Source organism: Podarcis liolepis, assembly GCF_965112155.1.
Source record: "Podarcis liolepis genome assembly, chromosome: 6".
NCBI lineage: Eukaryota > Metazoa > Chordata > Lepidosauria > Squamata > Lacertidae > Podarcis > Podarcis liolepis.
The window spans coordinates 96,164,968-96,179,145 of record NC_139559.1 but is presented as its reverse complement, the minus strand read 5'-3'; the positions used below and the strand labels follow the sequence as shown (position 1 = coordinate 96,179,145).

General features: G+C 45.1%; 1 protein-coding gene and 1 long non-coding RNA gene across 2 annotated transcripts in view; one reads left to right on the top strand and one right to left on the bottom strand.

The window, feature by feature from the left end:
- Nucleotides 1-1,894: 1,894 nt before the first annotated feature.
- Nucleotides 1,895-8,940, top strand: LOC310708651. Its single transcript, XR_014527119.1, has 3 exons — nucleotides 1,895-2,653; nucleotides 2,788-7,813; nucleotides 8,313-8,940. It is a non-coding gene; the product is annotated as an uncharacterized lncRNA (long non-coding RNA).
- Nucleotides 8,941-9,294: 354 nt separating this feature from the next.
- DDR2 (discoidin domain receptor tyrosine kinase 2) overlaps nucleotides 9,295-14,178 on the bottom strand; it is a 54,092-nt gene continuing 49,208 nt past the window's right edge. The window contains exons 15-17 of the mRNA XM_083507104.1: nucleotides 13,673-13,907; nucleotides 12,523-12,672; nucleotides 9,295-11,157 (exon numbers count right to left, since the gene is read on the bottom strand). Of these exons, the coding sequence (XP_083363230.1) occupies nucleotides 11,020-11,157; nucleotides 12,523-12,672; nucleotides 13,673-13,907 (523 nt within the window). The 3' untranslated portion in view covers nucleotides 9,295-11,019. The remainder of the gene's footprint in view (nucleotides 11,158-12,522; nucleotides 12,673-13,672; nucleotides 13,908-14,178) is intronic.

The following is a 14,178-nucleotide window of genomic DNA, read 5'->3' as shown; positions in this document are numbered from 1 at the left end:
TGAGGCATTTGGCTAATTAAGCAAACTATGGCCTTTTAAGCTGTGTGTGACAGGGAATTGTTTTTGTTTGTTACCACGGTATGTATTTTTGTGTTTTTATATTGTAAGCCGCCCTGTGATCCTCAAATGAAGGATGGTGTATAAAAATATATAAATAATAATAAATAAAACTCATGCCTGCTTCTCTGGCTGTGATGAAGCTAGTAGCCACAAGAAGCAGGCCTGCTCGGTCATAAGCAGTGCTTAGGCCACCTTCAAGCCTTTGGGGATCAAGGATTTGGCTTTTTGCTGTTTTCTATATGTGTTTTAAAAAGAATGTTTTAAATACTAGTGTTCTTTTAATGGCACATATCTTTGTTTTGACAACTTGCAGTTTTTACTGTATGTTTAAGCATATTTACTCAGAAGTCCAATTGATCTTAATGAGATCTACTCCTTAGTAAGCATGTTTAGGATTATAGCCTTAGGTCCATACATTTGGTTGGAAAAGTAAGATACAAATAGATTTAATAAGGAATAAATAAATAAATAAATAGGAAAGGTTTTCAGTGATGTTTTTAATAGGGTTACTTATTTAATTATTTTTGTTTATTGTGTGCTGTGAGCCCTGCACTGTGAGAAAGGTGGGATATAAACAAACAAACAAATAAATAACAGTACACACTGAAGGTAATTTCCCCAATTTCTCTATAGTTTTACTTTACAACATTCTGCTCCATTCCACCTGGAACTACAGTAGGCTTTATTTGCAAACTGACTATAACTACTTATTTAAGAATATTTTAAAACATTGTTGGATAATCTCAGTTAATCTACACTTGTTGCTCACTTTATGCACATTCAGCATAAAGGCCAGGGGTAGTTAACCTCTTTATACCTACCGCCCACTAATGCATCTTTCTTGATGGTAAAATTTCCTTGCCGCCCCCCAGGGCTTGATGGAAGGAGGATTCAGCTTGTGCCATAGAACCCCCTACCACCCACCTAGAATCCTGAAACGCCCACTGGTGGCCGGGAGGGACCAGGTGGACAACCCCTGAGATAGGTGGTTTCGTGGAGATGTAAGTGAAGGAGTACACCACCACAGCATGTTTGGTTAAGTCGTATTCGCCCTCAAGCTGGATGCTCTGAACACATCATTACCGCAAAAGCTGCAATGCACTTTAATAGAAATGACAGGTAGAAAAGTCCTATGAATAACTGTCTTCTCTCCCCTTCCAAACTCCTTTATCTCCCCCAATTAAATTTTCAAACACCATCTTCCTCCCCTTAAACAAAAGAGTAGCAACTGAATGGATTGGTTGCTGGTGGGGGGCAGGGAGCTGTGTCTCTTCTTCAACAGCTCAACAAGCGTAAGGTCTTGGGAGTCAGCCTGGCTCCTGCTGTGGGATGGTCCCATGTAGTGATCAGGTGGGATTGCTATGAGGAATTACCGTATTTTTCGCCCTATAGGATGTACTTTTCCCCCTCCAAAAATGAAGGGGAAATGTGTGTGCGTCCTATGGGGCGAATGCAGGCTTTCGATGAAGCCTGGAGAGCGAGAGGGGTCGGTGTGCACCGACCCCTCTCGCTCTCCAGGCTTCAGGAAGCTATCCGCAAGCCTTGGGATAGCCTTGGGGTGGAGAGAGAGAGATTATTATACGCACCCTTCCCAGATTCTTGCTGGTTCAAGCCTCTGTGTGTATTCTTATTAATCAGAGTTCAATCCTTCCTTTACTTTGAGAACGCCTCAGTCCCGGCCAAGTGACATGTGGCTTGTTAGTGATGGTGGCTGAGGAATCGAGTGGAATTCTGGAGCTGCTCTGTGCGTGTGGGCTGGCCAACTGCCCAGCAGGGATGGAGGCGCAGCCGCCTGAACCCAGAAGGGGCAGCCCAGCCATGAGGCAAGGTGAGGCGACCAACTTGGGCAGCTGGATCCACAGGGGTAGCGGGTCCGAATGCAGATCTTTATTACCCCCTTGTTCCTGACATAGATGTGCACTCACCACTTCTTTCCTGCCAGGGAGGAGGGCACCATTTTGTGCCAAGTGGTCTTGGGCTGGCCCTGGAAACAAGAATTGCTCTGGTCCCATTTGAGACACTGGCTAGCATCACTTCATGAATGATGCTCTGACATGTATATGTTAGGGGCAGTGCCAGCCACTTCGTTCGCTGAACAGATTCAAAACTCGGCTCAACATCCAGCTGAGCCACATTAGTTGCAATGGCAATAAGGCAGCATTGGCGCTGGGCCCTCCTGCAATTCTGACATTTGCTCTACTAGGCTGTGGAGAAGTAGTGGTTTTTTGGGATGAGGTGCTTTTCCAGCGGTCATGGTGTCCATACAGTGTCATGACTGCTCCTTGCTCTGGCTCAGTTGTAGGGTGGCTGTGTGTCTTACTTGATGAAGGACAGTTCTCCATGTGAAGGGTAGTGTTGTCAAAGAAGAGAGAGCAGGGTTCTCAAGGTTGCCCACTCAGTGGTTATTACCAGGACAGCTGACTGGCACATATGTCATGGTCACACTCTTCTGCACTGTGGTGAGATGTACTGAATTTCTATTTAAATTGCCGTAATCAGGGCTTTTTCCCAGCCAGAACTCACTGGAACTCAGTCCCGGCACCTCTCAGGTGGGCACCATTGCCATTATAAGAAAATAAAGGAGGCTTTAATGGTGAGTTCCAGCACCTCTTTTTCTAGAAAAATAGCACTGGCAGTAATTATTTCTAAATTTGCTTTTATTCATAGAAATTAGCATCTGTAAATCTGCTCTCCCTTTTTGACATTGCATTTCCTCTTTTTTGGCAGTGGCTGGTAGAACAGTGTCTTTGGCAAGCATTAGGCAGTGGATTGCAGACCACAACTACTGCCCCTACATTCCTTGAATGTCTCCATACATTGTGTTGGTGAGGCAGAAGTCATTCTTCATTCCAGTCTTCATTCCAGCTGCTCAAATAACCTCCTTTATTAACATGAACTTTGCTGTTAGACTGTACTTCTCACCATTAATGTAGTGTCGTCGCCCCCCCCCCCCATTATTACTGTGCTGGGAAGAAGCTAAACTGAGATCTGCAAGGCCATTAAACCATGAAGACTGATCAATGAACTCAGGACTGACCACCCTCCACTTTCACATCAGAAGCACGAGGAATTGTTTTGTTTTAAAGAATCTTATTTACAAATGGATCATTTTACAGGAATACAGTTCAATGTGGCCTTACAGAGAATAAATAAAGAAAAAACTATACATTGGTCTTTAAGTCTCCATTTCAAAATACAGGGCTGTTTTTGAATGAGTACTATAGTCATAAACTAATACTAAGCAGCCTGACATTAATATTTACTAGAGATGAAGGGAACACAGCTACCAGTGTTCACTATAAAGCAGAGGGGCCAATTACTTGCAGTGATAGCTCAGAACATCTCAGAAAAATGTGCTCTGCATTGAGAAGAATGGAGTACAACCAAAAGACAAATACTGTACTATCGTTACAAGCAAGAAGCTTAACATACAACGTATTATAAACAGACCAGGTTCCAAAGAACTGTACAACTAGTTTTGCACCCCGATCACCTTTGAATCTGAGGGAACTTTCATAAGCATAATACCACTCAGGCATACCCATTGTAACACTCTGGACATCATTTTTCAGATTTACAAAACGACCAAAATCAATGTGTGTATGCACAACCACACATGGAAGTGCACTCTGAAGACCAGTTTTCTATTTGATACAATTGCTGTAAATGTGTGAAGACAGAGTTTAGTTTTTTTGATACAGTGTGGCTATGCTTGCTATTGACATTATTTTTGGAGGAAAATGCTAAAAAGGATTAATATAATGTTTACCTTTAGTCTTACGCTAAGAAGCCAAGGAACATTTTCCCAAAGCCTTTTCCCATACAATTGTGGGAAAAGCTTCACAGTGGCTGCACTCAAATTTTGTGTTATGACATGCCCTCCATGATAGTCATTTTGTCACTGGCAATGCGGTATATGGTGGGAGGTTTATAAAATTATACACTGTGTGAAGAAGGAGACAAAGAGAAGTTTTTCTTGCTAATAATAGCATAACTTGCGCTTATCTAATGAAACTGGTTGACAGGAGTTCCAGGACATTGCTTCTTTATATGGTACATAGTTAATGAACAAGGGACGCGGGTGGCGCTGTGGTCTAAACCACAGAGCCTAGGACTTGCCAATCAGAAGGTTGGCGGTTCGAATCCCCGCAACAGGGTGAGCTCCCATTGTTCAGTCCCAGCTCCTGCCCAGCTAGCAGTTCAAAAGCACATCAAAGTGCAAGTAGATAAATAGGTATCGCTCCAGCGGGAAGGTAAACGGAGTTTCCGTGCGCTGCTCTGGTTCACCAGAAGCGGCTTATTCATGCTGGCCACATGACCCAGAAGCTGTCTGCGGACAAACACCAGCTCCCTCGGCCAATAGAGCGAGATGAGAGCGCAACCCCAGAGTCGTCCACAATTGGACCTAACGGTCAGGGGTACCTTTACCTTTTAGTTAACAAACAATAATAGTTAATTAGCGGTCAGATGCTGTAGTGATGGCTGCTGGCTTCAGAAGGGTATTACACAAATTCATGCAGGGAAAATCTGTGAGTGGTTATTAGCTATGGCAGCAATAGGTGACCTCTATATTCAGCAGTGGTCATGACACTTAATGGCATTTGCTGGCACTCAGAGAAAGGGCACACTTGCCTCTGTGCCTGGGGGGGGGGGCGGTGCTTCAGGCTCACCGCACCTACTGAGCAGACCCTAACAACAACAAATTTTGGATCTGACAGGAAGGCAGCCCCTTTATCAACCCCTTTTCAGTGGCCACAGAAAGCTGAGCATCTGTTGGGGGAAAGTTGTGTGTGTGTCAGAAAACTAGGAGGGGGTTAATGGAACGGAGTATCCTGAACAAAGGCGTAGGTGGCTGAGCTGGCCCACACTCCAAACAGGAGCCCTGCACCCTGAAACATCCGTTGTTCCTTGCTAGGCCCACTTCCACTTGTAGGTGACGACTTGCAATGTGATGGATGCAATGCACAACCTGCTCTAAAATAAACTGTTTCTTTTTATTTTCCCAAACTTTTTAGATCGTACTTACGGGACCGCCTCTCCTGGTATGTCCCACAGAGCACCCTAAGGTAATAATAGCTTAAAGGTCCCGAGCCCTAAGGAAGCCAGACTATTCTCTACCAGGGCCAGGGCTTTTTCAGGGACCTCTCCGACCTGGTGGAATTCTCTGTCCCACGAAACTAGGGCCCTGCAGGACGTGATCTCCTTCCACAGGGCCTGTAAGAAGAGCTATTCCGCCTGGCCTTCAGTTTGAATTAGCCTGATCCTCTATTCCCTTTTCCCTGTCCTCTTCTATGAAGAAACCCTTTCTGGGACCCCACATTTAAATTCTTCCCTGGTCTCCTTGCTGGCCCTTGTAGGACCAACTGGGCCAGTTAACCCTGGTGATCATTTGATGTCTCCTGACTGGGTTTTGTTCTTCCCCCCCAAAAAATGACCCCTGAATTTTTGAATTTTATTGATATTGATGCTGCATTTTATGCTGCTTTATGCTGTTTTTAAGTTGCATTCTAATCAATGTTTTATATTTGCTGTTAGCCGCCCTGAGCCTGGTTTTTAAACCAGGCTTCTACCAAGGTGCTTTATGAAGAGTTGACCTATATACAATAGCATTATTTATTTTAAAAAATTGTTGTTGTTAAGACAGCATCTTCACTTGTGACATACTGCAGTTCTGTGTTATTTGATGTCTCGGTAATTCATTTGTTATGTAGTGCAAATATGACCTATATTGTGAATAATTTCATAAAATGTCTGCTTAAATACATACACCTGAGCCTTTTATAGGAGAGAAAGGCAGGGAGGGAGAGAATGGAAGGCGGGGGGGGGGGGGGGATTACAGAACCTTCCCAACCTGGTGATCTGGAGCCTGGATGGAATTTTTAGTTCCCATAAACAATCAGGTAGCAAGCTATTTACAAACATGAGTTTTTCACCTCCATTTAAACCACCAAGGGTGGGAAGCTGTAGCATATAATGTGGTGTTACTATGGTAAAAAAATTAAAAAATCAACTTTACAGTTGGGAGAAAAAGTAGATTCTTCTCTTTACGTGAAAGGTGGGGTTTCTGGTGTTTGTTTTTCTTTGTTATATCTGCGATTTCATACTTCAAAAATCTAGTTACAAGACTCCCTTGGCGACAAAATAAAACAAGCATGTGCTTAATTGCACGTACCAATGCTACCAACAAAAGTGCAATAATCCTCAAAAATCCTTAAAAAGTGAGGAGCACATTGGAAGGCAATGAGCTATGGACGCACATCTTACCTCCCCACATTTCATGGTCCAAAATTCCCTCACCCCTAGTTTAGTTTTGTGGTATGAGTAAATGAGCAGTCACTAAGATGCAAAATAGCTGAATGCTACTGAATCAGAAGCAGCAAAGCCCATAGAAGGAAGCCAGGCTGTTTGTGCAGACATCGAAGTGAGATATTTAGATCTTAGTAAGTAATTGTAAAATGGCAATTGCAAGAATGTATCCTCTAGCAGGGAAAATAGCGTGGTGCCTTTCAGGATGCTGGACAGAGGGCTATGTGGAGAGTTTGACACCACAGGAAGAAGACTCCTCAGTTATCCTGATTATTTCACTCTGCCCAGGTCTGCCTCAGCTCACTTCTGCCAGTCTCTCCCCGCAGACTGTGACTTGCGTCAAGTCTGACAAAGTTATATTTAAATGAAGCAACCACTAAAAGTGCCGAAAGGCTTTTGTTGCTGTTATAGATATTATTATTTTTATCTTGATTTTTAGATCTTATTATGATTAATGTGGAAATTGTTCAGATTTGTACATTTTGATGTGTTTAATCACTGTTTATAATTGTTTCAGTTGTGTTCGTAATTATGTAAATATTTTCATGTTGTAAGCTGCCTTGAGAATTGCTTTAACTAAGGAAAGGCAGCATACAAAGAACATGATGCTGACGATGGCGATAATCCGAAAAGAAGAACTGGAATGCTTGAGCCTCCCAAGATACAAAGACCGAAAGGAAGCCTGGCAAGAGCTCGTTCCCCCTGTCCTTGGCTAGCGATCAAAGGGAAAGGAAGGAAGACTGACACAGCATGATTTAAGGTTCCTTGCATGATGGATCCCAAGAAAGGGAAGAGCAGTGCCAAATGAGAGAAAGAGCAAAACAGACACATTTGGCAAACGATTAGTACATGTTGAAATTAGGCACCGAGCCACCCATGACTGACTGGGAGTGAAAGGATGCAATCCATCTCTCAGCCCAGTCAAAACATACCCCAAACTGGCCTTGCAGTTTCAAGGAACAATCTGTCTCTCTCTTTTCTGTTATCTGAACTGTCCAAGAAGCCTACCTCACACCTTGAGAACTATGCTTTTAGAGCTGTGGTTTCCAGATGGTTTCCAGATCCATAGAGACAATTTTGACTTTGTTCAGAACCCACGTGTTGGTGCCAAGTCCTGCTGCAGAAGGAAGTCATCTATTCATCCCTTATTATGCTTCATCTGCTTGTTGATGGCTCCCACCCCACCTGTGTGAATTGCCACATTGGAGGCCATAGGACTGTGGTCGCAACTCCATGCTCCACACCCAGAAGAGCAAGAAGTCAAAGATTTTCAGATCTGAAATCACAAAGTCTCACAGGTTCACCTCACTAAGCCTTGCAAGAAGAAAGAAGCACCATACTTGCCGTTCACAAAAGGCTAGCCCAACACATTTTGGTGCTAGAAGCAGGATGCCCGCCCCCTCCTGTTGATGACTATGGGACATAATCGACTGGAACATCCCATAAGGCAGTGTTTCCCAACCGGTGTTCCGCGGCACACGAGTGTGCCGTGAGACATCGGCTGGTGTGCCGCGAGATGCCTGGAGGGAGGCGGGCGAGTCGGGCGGCGAGAGGCGGGGCGGCGGCGGCGAGGAGAGGACGCGCCTCCTGCTGCTGCCTGGCGCTCCTCCTCGCAGCCGGCAGCGCTGCCTGGGCGCCTCCGCGCGACTCTGCCTCGCTGGGTTTGGTCTCCCAGCAGAGACGGGTCACACGCGCCCCTCCCTCCCTCCCTCAGCCTGCGCGGAGGGAGAGCCAGAGAGAGGCATCGCTCCTGCGCTCCGAGGCGGATTGAGCGCAGCTGAGAGGAGCTGCCGAGGGAAAAAACTTTCACTTTTGTGCGTCCCTCCCGGCGTGACGCTGCGCGCTGACGTCACGGGGCGGGGCTTTAATGGTGGTGTGCCGCGAGATTTTTTTTCAGTAAACAGGTGTGCCGTTGCCCAAAAACGTTTGGGAAACACTGCCATAAGGCACTGGAGGTCTTGAAGCACGTTGCTTTTTGTGCCACTTTGCTGAAAAGACCTGCAATCGGCCTGTGGCTGAGGTGACACAAACAGCCAATAGATTAGTGCTTGAGCCTATAAAACTTACTCATTTTGCTTGGCACTTTAGTCTGAGCAGCTTGTGCAGGCCAAGGGCCAAAGCAGACATGATGGAAATAGTCGCATTTGTTCACCCATCTGCCCCTTTCATGTTTAAAGTGTGGGGCGTGTGAGGATGGTTTTTTCTACAACAAAAGGTACATGCATCTGAGAGAAGATGGCTCTCTCCTTCACTCTTCAGGTTCACCTCCCTTTACTCTGCTGCTTCAGACACTTTTCTCCTGGCTTTGGTCCGATGCCAAAAGTGAACTTGGCTGGGGAGATGAAACACGGGAAGATAATACAGGGGAGGAAAGACCAAGAATCCAGCTCTTTCATCAGACCTCACCCAACCTCCCACTTTATATGGGAAGGGGGCAGAGGTATGTAAGTACAGATGCCGCTGCCTGCTTCATGCCTAGTTTGGTTCTCAGCTGCTTTCAGACTAGCTCCCTGGTTGGTACCCAACTGCCTCCAGTTTGCTAGCCCTTCACCATTCACCTCACTGAAATGAGTAGGAGCCACCTCAAGAGGTTTCATACTATCACTGGTTTTCAGCAAGCAAGCCACCTGCCACCCCTCTGCTGCCTCACTATCAGCCTGTGACCCGCTCAAAATGGGACTTGTCTGCAGAGACCCTTGTATGGTGACAGCCTTCTTTATTTCAGAGCTCTCCTGTTCCCTAGATTCCAGATACAGCCCAATTCCAAAAGGCAGATTTTGCAGCTTTGTGCTGCCCTGACAGTTGAAGGCTAAATCTAGCCGCTTACTAGCTGTAGCTGAACATCCCAACTCTACACATCTTCCATTGTTATTATGGGCTAGCCTACAAATTCTGAAGGTACAAAATGCAAAGATTTTGACAGGGAACTTTGGTGACAAGGTTTACTCAGTTTAGTTAACAATTCCTAAAATCTTATACCTTTTTCTTTGGTAGCTACCATGCCCTACTACTAAGCAATTCCAGGAATCTATTCTGCAGAAGGCAGCTATTTCATAGGAGCAAAATGATAGGCCTTTCCCGTTCTCAAAGCAGCTTGGAGCATGAGCTTTTGAGGCTCTGGAGAAAAAAGATGAAAGAATGGGATGCTACAGAGAGGTGAAGCCTGGGCAATAAGTGAAGTATCCTCATAAGTAGAAACTTGGAGCATCAGACCAAAGCCAGCCAGAGGCTTCTGGGAAACCCAGAAACAGGAACCTCACTGTTTGGCCCCAGTAACCGGAATTAGGAGATAAGCTGCCCCTGAAGCTGTCATGGCTAAAGGCCACTTGTGGACTGCACCCTTGATGAATTTATCTAATCCCCTTTCGAAGTCGTCTAAGCCAGTGGCCATCACCAAAGCATGTGGCACTGAATTCCATATGATAATTATCCATAGTAGGAAATAACGCTCTCTTTTGACTCTCTTGAACGGATGTGCCATAGATTTCATTGCATACTTGTGAGTCCTAGCCTTATGAGGGATAGTGAGAAAAAATTATCGTTCTCCACACTGTGAATAATTTTCTAAGCCTTTATCATGCCCTCCATTACTTGCCATTTTCTAATCTAAAGTGCCTCAAATGGCCACTTTGGCCAGTTCATTTTAGTTGCCCTCTGCTGCACTTTTTCCAGCTCTATGTTAACCCTTTTGAGATGGGAGAAACCAGGACTGTACACAGTATTAAAAATCTTCATGCGCTCTAAAATAGATAAATCGATAGAGTCTCAGAAGCTCTAGATCTGGAGTGTATAGGAGGAGACATTTCTATATTTGATATAGCATACAAAAAAAACTAAATTGAGGCAGTCTGTACTCCACACTAAAAAAGAAGATTTAACCAGCACAAAGTGATCCAAATTCTGATTATTGTGTAAAATGTGCAAGCTGGGCAAATCTGCATAATTTTTCATATCTGGTTAATTTTTTTGGGGGGTGTGCATTAGGACTGTCTCACAAACCACTGGAAACCTACCTCAGCAATTTTTCTGGCTTCTGAGATTTCAGCAAGCATTGTTCGTACACTTTCAAGTGTATAGACACAGTAATAAAGACCATAAAACTTATTCCTATTTAAAATGAAAGCTGAGTTAAAGAAGCCAAATTCTACATCCGGTATCACATTCTACTCTTTTTCTACACTCAGGCAGAACTGCATCACACACACACACCACACAGCCCCGGGCATAAAGTGCTGGCGCTCTTCCTAGCTGTGTGTGTGTGTTGCCTATTCCCACCTCAAGTCTGTGTAGTCAGACTACATCTCAAGTTCCTCCTTCAGAGGAAAATAAGAAAATAAGAGTTGTCTTTTCCTCTTCCCATCGCAGACTAAACCCATTCATAAACCGGAACCTATGACATTACAAGATAAATAGCATCCCTTCCCCCAGTCTTTGCCAATCCAAAGTATAGCACCTTGAATGAGGTTGTGTGGTAGACCTGGTCAGTTCCCATCTTTTTCCTTTCCTTTCCTTTGGTGGCCGATAATGAAAGTCCCAACTCCGCTACTGAAAGAAATTGTGAGTCCAGGTGAAGTGGCTTCAGTTCTATGTGTAAGTTTTTGAGGGCAGATGGGCTGGGACGGTCCAGAGTATTTAGGGCATGAAGGAAAGGCATCACAACAAAGTGGTTGCTTCTTTTAGAAGGCAATGGATTTCCTGGAAGGAGGGTCGGTTTTTGGTGTCTCGTCTCCAGCAGCTGAGCATTAGCTTATATACAGGATCAGGACAGCAGGCAGGCTGCGGAAGGTAGGTCTTTAAATAGGAAAAAGAGAGAGAGAGAACAGATACTGAATAAAGGCAGATAAAACCCCTCTCAAAAAGACACTAGAAGCCGGAGACTTCAGATTTCATTTGTAGCATGTAACAGCAGAGCTGGAATGTAGCTGAAAGTAATCTACTTCATTTATTAATGATTACTTATTAATCAGATCTGTAGCCCCATTTCCTCCAAAGAATCCAGGATGGCTTACAAGTTGAGGCTGAGAGAAGGATTAATCAGAGGCTGACATAATTTTATGGCTCTGGGGGAATTTGAACTCAGGGCCAATCACTCTACCCAGTAGACCACACAAGAACTCTCGTTTTCCTTGTTCTAAGAAGAAGATGGCATGATCTGCAAGGCAAGGAAGGTCCTGCTAGTGGGGCAATCCAGACTACTCAAGGCTTTGAGTGCTTCCAGACAGGGGTGAAAAATTGTCAACATGCCGTAGTGCAAATGGGAAATCAGGCCGTCCTGGTAGGAAAGGAAGCCATGGGAATTACCTTCCATTTTCTGTATTAAGATTATATTATTTCTTTGTAATATTGTGCTTGTAAATATTTTTGACACTCAAATTTATTGATACATTTTGTAAACATTTTTTGCGAGGGGGGTGTTTGGTACTTTGATAAGCTGGTGTTTGTGGTGAGCTGCTTCGGATAAAATTCACTGTGGGAAAGCAGCTTATAAACCAACTAAAGTATTGTTGTGCATTTGGGGGTTCAGCCTGCATGATGTCTGAGTCCCTTGTAATTATTGGGGTGTGTGGGTGTGAGCTGGGCTGGAAGCAGGGTCATGGAAGAAGCCATGCTTGACTTCTGTGGGAATCCAAAGATGTGACCTTCTGGGGTGTTGATGCTGTAAACTTCTTCATCTTAGGCTCAGGTTGCATATATGTGTAAATAAACTATATACAGTGGTACCTCGGGTTATATACACTTCAGGTTAAATACACTTCAGGTTACACACTCTGCTAACCCAGAAATAGTGCTTCAGGTTAAGAACTTTGCTTCAGGATAAGAACAGAAATCGGGCTCCGGCGGTGCGGCGGCAGCAGGAGGCCCCATTAGCTAAAGTGGTGCTTCAGGTTAAGAACAGTTTCAGGTTAAGAACGGACCTCCGGAACAAATTAAGTACTTAACCCGAGGTACCACTGTATCATAAAGATGTCATAGCATCCACTGTCCCTAATTTCAAGGAAACAGAACCCTGGGTAAGTCCCTGGGATCTTGCATGCAACACTCTTAAAAGTTCAGTAGTCCTGTCCTCTTTTTCACCTAAAGCACATGCAAGTGTCCCATAATGGAGCAGATGACCTGGTAGATTTCGTTTTTTCCTATTTCCTGTTGTTTCCATACCTGCCGTCCCTGATCCCTAAAGAACTCTCCTGTGTTCTCAATGACTTGTTCATCTGAGAGCTGAGAATATGGCTGCTCGCGGCAAAAGGTGAAAGTCTCCCAGAGTGTAACACCAAACGCCCACACGTCACTTGCTGTGGTGAACTTGCCCTGGATGGATAAATGGGTGGGTGGGAGAGAGGGAGAGAGGGAGAAAGAAAGCACACCATTTAGGAACATGCACTTACAAACATCCAGGGATGTACATCTCCCAAGAGCCCAAAGAGACTTCCAGGAGAAAAATATGTGGCAACAGCAGAAGACACTTTTTCAGTCTTTGGGGCAGTCTAGTTTGGTAGTCTAGTTCTCAGTCCCTCATTGGTAGAGAAGCACAGCTGGAATTGCAGGGCATGTTGAAAGAAGCTGTTATTTTCAGGCCTTTGCCAAATTTAGCTCTCCTTTCTGTGGTCACCATCAGGGAGTTTGCTATCAGAAGGAACCCTTGAAAGGTCAATTGCCTGTGTTCAATCAGAGAAATAAAAGTATGATGGGGCAAAGGAATGTTTTAAAAATAGAGTGGCGATTCCAATTTGTATTCCTGCAGGATGCTAACAAAGCCAACCATGGTATTAAACTGGATTCTACAAACTTGATTAAAAGTATAATTTTTAAAAACCTTAAGAATGTGTACCTTCAATATTCACCTAGCCCATGACCCATTCTCCTCCTTTCCTTCCCATATATACAAGTCTTCAGGGGCGCGGACTTATAAAAAATATTGGGGGGGCCCGGGAAAGCTCATGAATAATAAATAAGCTCATGAATATGCAGATAAAGTGGCGCCGCCTCCTCGTGAGCGAATAGGGGAGAGCGTGCTGCGCCTATTAAACAGCTCCGAAGGCTTTTGCTCGGGAGGGAGGGCAGGAGGCATGCAGCCCGACCCTGTGCATTTTGGGCTGGGGGAGGGGCGGCGGTGGCGCTCTGCTGGAGGGGCGCCCAAGATTATTGGGGGGGGCGGAGCCCCCCCAAACGAATTTTTGAGGGGGCTCGGGCCCCCTCAGGCCCCATGGAGTCGGCGCCTATGCAAGTCTTTGGCTTTTCGGTACAGAAAGGATGAATCCAGGCTCCGTGTGGTCACCAGCTCTAAGAGGAAGTGCAAGATGAGGCTTACCAAAAGGATGCTCTCCCAGGACATCCAGCGAATGGGGAGCACGGCCCGGCCCTGGATCCGGTAGTAGTCTCCACTGTAGAGGTTCCGACTCATGCCAAAGTCAGCGATCTTGATTGTGTAATTCTTCCCTACCAGGCAGTTGCGTGTAGCCAGATCACGGTGGACAAAATTCAGGGAGGACAGATACTTCATGCCAGAAGCAATCTGTGTGGCAATTAATTTCAGGTTGGCATAGCTGAAGGAAATAAGAAGCACCAGAGAAGGAATGGCTTGTGGCCAGCCTAGTGTCCAAACTGCAGAAAGCATGCTTCCTTCCTGTCTAGGCAGGGGAACAGCCACCCAGAGGGTCAGACTGCACTGAGGGAGTTTTTAAATTGCAGGCTTGAGAAGGGTTGCATTTCAATCTTTCAAAGAAGCAGCTGGGGGAGGTGACCCAGATGGGACTATGGTGCCATTTTTTTAACCCTTTCACCCTTTCTACTTTCCTGTCAAACTGCTTCCACCCA